Genomic DNA, 7,251 nt, shown 5'->3' on the forward strand with positions numbered 1-7,251 from the left:
TTCTTTTAGCATCCAATTTCTTTTCATTAGTCATTTTTCCCCTTAAACAATCAACACAATGAAAGATGCATTTTTAAAATCAATGGAAAGAATTAAATTCAATTTTGACAATTGGGAAATCCTATATTTTGAAATATGTCCCAATCTTTTATGCCAAAGCATGAAAGTGTGATCAGAACCATGCATCCTTTTGGATGTGGTATTCAAAAGACGGGCATTCGATTTTCCTCTATTGTACATTGTAATCCCCATAAATGATCATGCATGAATGCCTTTCCAATTAATGAACCTTTATTTGAAAACTTAACACATATATCATCACCAATGAAAACATATTTCTATTTAACTAATTTTGATGCAGATATTAAGTTTCTTCTCATTGTAGGAAAACATCATCCAATTGCATTATGTGAAACCAGTGACTAATTTAAGCCTAACCACCCAAATAGCTTCTACATTGACTTTTGTTCCTTTTCCAACAAAAACATTGAAGCAACTAGTTTCTTTTTGTTTTCTAAAACCAAGAAATGAGTTTATAATGTGAACTAATGATCCCGTATCAAAGCACCATGAATTAGGAGAGATTTGATTGAAATTTGATTCCTCACAAACATAAACATCAACCTTTCCTTTAAGCCTTAACCAGTCCTTAAAAATTTCACAATTTTTTCTATAGTGACCCTTAGTCTTACAATGATGGCATCTAACCTTTTCTATGTTTTTAGTCTTCACTTTAAAATGGTTAGACTTAGAGGAATTGAAATTCTTAGCAAGCACAACAGTTTTATCATTAGGCTTGGATTTAGAAAATTTACCAAAATTGAAGTTCTTCCCCTTAGCAACTTGCACATAGTTGACAGATTCAACTTCCTTTGTTTCTCTCCTGCTTTTGATGAATTTCTTCTTGTACACACTAGATTATAAGCTCACCCACTATCCCATATTTGTCTTGAGTATTGTAAGAGACTTTTAGTTGGCTGATTTCTGAGGCAAAGCTTCCAAGATCATGAACACCATTTGTTTTTTAAATATTTTGACATCCATAGAATTAAGTTTCTCAGCAGCATCAGTTAGCTTCATAATATGATCTATGATAGAAATTCTCCTTCAAACTTGTAGTTAGTGAGTAAAGTCACGTGTTGAGCAATCTCAGCATTTTTTTATACCTTAAATTTGCCTTCAATAGCCTTGATATAATCAGATGCAAGATCACACTTCTTAATACCCCCACGCACAATGTCAATCATTCCACTTTCCAATATTGAAAGTGCAACCTTATTTGCCCTTCACCTATCAAAATCAGTCTTCTCGGCTTTAGTACTTTTATATGTGAGAGGCACTGGTTATGGTGTATCAAGTGCAATGTCATACTCATTTAGTGTTAATAACAATTTTATCTATCTCCTCCACTTCTAATAGTTGCTTTCACCAGTAAGTATTGGCACAAATGCCAAATCGATTGATTTAAGTGAGACTGCAAAATGCAACAATGAAATCAGCACTTTGAATCTTATAAGATTCCTGATTTCTATCCACTTCACTCAAATCATACACAATGAACCAATTTAATCATATATATAGCCTTGCAATCATATAAAAGAAGACACATATAGAATAAACAATTCACCATGAACATTATTCATATATTCATGTCCAAAAGATACCCATAATTTGCATCACATGTATCTGCATATTCAAATTTCCAATTACACATATTAAATTAATGCAGTATTTAATTGGCAGTGGAAACAATTGATTAGATTGAAAGACATTGAGTGGGATTCAGTAATACCAGGTATGATAAAAAATTTCATAATTCATATTACTCTAATCTTGTTATCTTTCTCAAGCATGTTCAAATAAAAAAGATTTACTGAATCAGGTATATGATCAAAAATTTCATAATTCATATTACTTTAATCTTGCTATCTTTCTCAAGCATGTTCAAATAAAGAAAACATAATATGTAGATTGCATCAATATTTCAAATCTATGTACATACCTCTGAACTGAAGATTATGATAAGTTTTTCTACGATTATCATAGATTGATATAAGTCATGGTGTACAATCATGCAATCTCTAGAGAGAGTGAGCGAACAAGGAGCGAGAGAGAATGAAAGAAGAGAGGGAGAACCAAGATTTTCCAACTGTCATATTTTTACTTTTACTTAAAAGGTGAGTTAATGGCTATATAGTCTAAACGACATCGTTTGTATCAAAACTAATTAAAATGCAAGTTTTACTAATTTTCAGGTTTCGACAGTTCTTTGATGAACACCCCAGATTTGATCTTGCTAAAGTTCTTAAACAAAATTTTTGAACTCAACATCAATAATCACCCATGGCTCTGATACCACATGTAAGATGCATATACACATATCTTGTTATAGATCATAAACATTCCATTGAACAACAAAAGTCAAGTACAATTTTATAACTTCAAAGATCGAATAATGAACATACCTGCAACACCAGATGAAGATGATGAAGCCATGAAAGTTCTTTGTAACAGTTAACCTTATCCTCTTTAGCAATAATCAAGTGCTCTCAAAGAATAGGGCGTTGAATCAATACGAACAGTGGCTAGTGTTTATATACTAAATATTATACTTACTGTTCTCCTATTAGAATCAGCATAGGATTCAACTATCCAATCTATATTAACATGTGATTAAACACCATCCTAGTATAATCTTAAGCCCTCAAAACTCGAACCACTATAACCAGATTCAATGTTATGTTCATACTCATATTCTAACAACCAGAGCAAAGTTGTTCCATATGTGAAGCCATACGGCCACACATACTCTACGTCACCCGAGTTATATTGCCCAAATGTTAAGCTTGACTATTCGCCACACATGAGGGGGTGTGTTGAGAATGAATCCCACATTGATGAGATGAAGGACCTTGCATGTGTTTATAAGTAGTTGGCCACTCCCCATATTGACAACTAGTTTTATAGTGGAACCTCAACTTTTTCAATTTGTACCATATCACTAATAGAGGTAGGTACAAATGATAGTACAAATATATGACAAGAGTAGCATCCTTTATTAAAATACCAAGCACTTGAGAATTTTTGGCCTTTCTAGTAGGCAAGTTGAGAATGCAAACAAAGCCACTCATTCGTCCAGGGTTAAAAAAATTATCCATTCTTTAAATTAGAGTAATGTTAGGAATACTAAATTTATAAACTAAATTTGAAAACTAAATGATGTGTCACCAATAGGAAATGAGCACATTTATCAACGTTTAAGTAATAATTCAATTATTAATTTCCATGTCATTTAGTTTACAAAATTTAGTCTCCCTAGCATTACTCTTTAAATTATTATAATAGTTTTGGACTCTCTCTTCCTCTAATAATAGTAAAAAAAAAAAAATAAATAAAGGGAAGTGTTATTGACACTCTAAAAATATCATTTTACATTCCTCACAAGTGTTTTTTTTTTTTTTGCCTAATATAAAAAGTTTGGAGTGTAGAATGAGATTTTTGGAGTGTTAATAACAATTCTCAAAATAAAAATAAACAATTAACTGCAAACTAACAACATAGTTTACATCAGCATAAAAACAAAGGGGTTTAATTAAGAAGACTTAGAGAGCAAGCATTTTTGGGAAATGGGAAGTGTACTTGGAGTTGGAGAGTAGCACAAAGCAGAACACAGTTTAAAGGGAGGCAGGTTGTCTGCCGTCCTGTTATGGTGTCCTTCCCATACCCTCCTATTTGTGCGGTCACGGTTAAGTCACGTCAACATTTTATATTTCTATTGTTTTTTGTCTTATTATCTCTATAAAAAAAATCAATATAAAATGTTGACGTGATTTAACCGTGACCGCATAAAATAGGAGGGCATGGAAGGGCATCGTATTAGGATGGCAAACAATATGCCTCCCAGTTTAAAGTGGTGAATGGGTGAGTCATTACGTATGTTATATCTATGTAAAATGCCATACTAACTCTTGGAAAGATGAAATGGTAGCTTATTGAAAAGGTAAAATCTCACAAAATCATGCATTGTATTGTCCTTTTAGTCCAGTCATGCACAAAGCAAGGCCACAATATTATAATACAAATGTAATTGTTACTTTCCATCATACAACAAACCAAGAAATGCCCTAAGAAAATGTTCTGAGTTTAACATGGATGTGGCATTTCTGCAGCCTCAATTATTAACTGACACGTATTTATAAACTTAATTTTCTTTAACTTTTTTGTCAGACACTTAATATGTGTCAATTAATGAATGAAGCCACAGAAAAGCCACACGCATTCTGGACGCAAAAGATTTGATCTATGAGAAATCAAGGTCGCCAACCTTCCATGCATACAACTTCCACCCAACTCATATTTCCATTATACTATACTATGCTCATTAATCGATGTATGGTTTTAAATGTTTTTTACAATAATATATTTACACTAAGGAGTAAGAAAAATGATTGATATCAAACTCGTCATCGAATTTAAGATTTTTTTACTTACAAGTAAAGATAAAAGTGGAAAAACTATAAGCATTAGAGGTTAACCAATATTACAAGTTGCATGGACCAACATGAAGTTTAACTAGACGTAGAATTGAACAAAAATATCTGCCAAACTATCAAGTTAACCTTATTATTATCAAATATCATGTACATACATACATTGGCTACGAGTGATATGCACTTAATTAAGGTAATTAAGAGCAATTTAGATTAGTTATGGTGATTAAGAAAAGTAAACCATACCTTAACTTTCACCCAAAAAAAAAAAATTTAAGTGAACATAATGAATGAAAAATCAGGGTCCACAGCAGCAAAGTGGTTGTCATTTCCATCATACAAACAACAAGAAATGGACAAGAAAATCAGGGGTCAAGCCGCCAAACGATGATACTTGCATTAGTACATATTTATAGTGCTAATCAATAAAATTACAAAAATGTTAACACTTGAAAAAAAAAAAAAAAAAAAAAAAAAAAAAAAAACAGGGGAGCTGAAATTACATAGAGCATAAGGAACCAAATATTTAGTTTCTTTTTTCTGGAGTTAGTATCATTATCATATGAGTTACATTCCATTTACAGGATCCAAAAATGGGTAAACTCCTTCCCAACCTAAAATAAACCATAATTAATTAAATAATTAACAAACTAATCATGATTAGGGATTGAAGATGGAGCTGCCACACTTGCACTTCCAACTCATGGGCTTGTAGTTGCTGGAGTTCTCATCTCCTTTGGCATAAGCAATGCTGGATACAACTTTGGAGGAGTTTTTGCTGCCTGTTACTGCATTTACTTGGGGATTTTCAGGCATTTGAATTGCCTCGCAGTGGCCACAGGAGCTGCACCTTCTCTCACACCTTGGAGGCCTCGAACCTATCTGACCTCTCAGATTCACTTTACTCTCTTCATTCCCTGCCTACCCAAATCAAACAACACAAAAAACAACCAAAAAAATTATCACATTGGGTTCAAATCACAGGCGTTTGATGAAAGTTCTGAGAAAGTTTTGAACTTATAGTCCACTGGACAAAAACCCACCTGGGAAATGGCAACTTTGTTGTGAATTGCTCTGCTTTCAGCCAATTGGGTACAGAATCTGAACTGGGTTGGGCACATAATCAAGAGAAACATAAGGGAAATTGAGTAGAAGTGGAAGCAACCCATTAAAGTGGAAGCGGAGAGGAAGATTTTGGAGGTGAGGGAGGGACAAAATAATGAAATGGCTTGTGAAAATTTAAGTGGGAAAATTGATGTGAATAAACAAACTAAAGGGTCAGAAATCCTGTAAGCGAAAGACAGGTTAATATATAAGTTTGATGTGCTTCTGGAGGAGCAGCAGAAATGGGGGTTTTTGAGGTGATCGTCTGATGGAACGTGGACGTAGATGGATGCTTGGATGGATGGACAAATGAGAAAAATGGCAGAGAGGAGCCAGTAAAAAGGAGGTATGAAAAGGGAATAACTTAAAGCCTCGACTTGGGAGTCCTGTAAAATCAAAATGTTTTATAAAAATTTGAAGGAAGAAAGGACGAGAACTAGAAAATAACAGCAGGGTTAGATTTGGGATAGAGGACAAGGAACCCCAACAGCGAAAAATCACTGAAATTTTAACCCCACAAGATATGAGATCAGTTGGCGCTAAAGGACATGGATTTTACAGCTATGGATTTTTGGGGGTTTTCGCTTTCAGTGGAATTTTTATTTTTTTGGTGGGAAAAATTGTTATTTAATATTCGATGGAAGTTGTTTTCTGGGATTTCTTGCTGCGGTGGGTCTGAATCTGATCAGCACTTCCGCAGTAGCACAACATAATCACGCTATCTCTCTCTCTCTCTCTCTCTCTCTCTCTCTCTCCCCTGAATAATGATAGTGTAATCACATGCACAGTTTCACATGGCATGCTGCAAAAGATGTGAATCGAAAAGTTGGGTTTTCATCATTCTTTCGAATCACATTCGTTATTTTTTTTACTGCCACGATGTGAACCGTCAGCAAGCATAGAATAGATTGAAAAACTAAAATGGGTGACGGGTGTGGTCCGTTTGGGTCAGAATCGAAGTGCGTTGGACTCCAAGGCCCCAAGCTATCCAACCCGACTTTAGAGAGAATAATAATATTGGGAAGAATAAATTTTAAACCAAATTTACAAATCAAATGATATGTCATCAACCGAAAATAAATACGTTAATTAATATTTAACTAATAATCCAATCACCAATCATCAACTACCAACTACCAACCACCAACATCCACATCATTTGGTTTACATAATTTGATTTAGAAATTTTGGTCTCCCTAGCATTACATTAGAGAAAAACCCAACTTATTTTGTGACACTAAAGAAATTGGATTTTACCATTAAGAATCAATTAGAGCATGACATGTGGATATAAATATGATGGTTCCACCACACAATAACTTTCCTTTTATTTCATGGATGCATTTAATTTCAGTGTTAGACTGCCTATGTTAAGACGGGATCAAACCATTCGTAGTTCACCCTGTACTAATCTCTGAGATTCTTGAGGCATTAACGAGCATGTCTGACTAAATTTTAGTCTACATAACGAAACCATATCAGAATTAGAATTTTCATTCGTCATTCAGCCATATCACACAGTTTTCCAACACAATTCTACAATCATTAAAAATAATCAATCAATGACCCAAAGATGCATAATATAACTATGCTAATCAACCAATACAGTCAAGTATTGATTCACAAAATTTGATAAAGCAAGTGTCTTTTCTGAGTA

At 33.7% G+C, this 7,251-nt stretch overlaps 1 protein-coding gene across 1 annotated transcript; it reads right to left on the reverse strand.

Moving 5' to 3' along the window:
- Positions 1 to 5,001: 5,001 nt before the first annotated feature.
- On the reverse strand, positions 5,002 to 6,305 carry LOC137746668 (EPIDERMAL PATTERNING FACTOR-like protein 2). The gene is made up of 2 exons (XM_068486668.2): positions 5,534 to 6,305; positions 5,002 to 5,411 (listed from the first exon to the last, which is right to left on the reverse strand). Exons 1-2 carry the CDS (start codon positions 5,657 to 5,659, stop codon positions 5,151 to 5,153), a joined length of 387 nt encoding a protein of 128 aa, XP_068342769.2. The 5' UTR covers positions 5,660 to 6,305; the 3' UTR covers positions 5,002 to 5,150.
- Between the last annotated feature and the right edge of the window lie 946 nt (positions 6,306 to 7,251).

Source organism: Pyrus communis, chromosome 2, assembly GCF_041283825.1.
Source record: "Pyrus communis isolate YQ-2024b chromosome 2, ASM4128382v1, whole genome shotgun sequence".
Classification (NCBI taxonomy): domain Eukaryota; kingdom Viridiplantae; phylum Streptophyta; class Magnoliopsida; order Rosales; family Rosaceae; genus Pyrus; species Pyrus communis.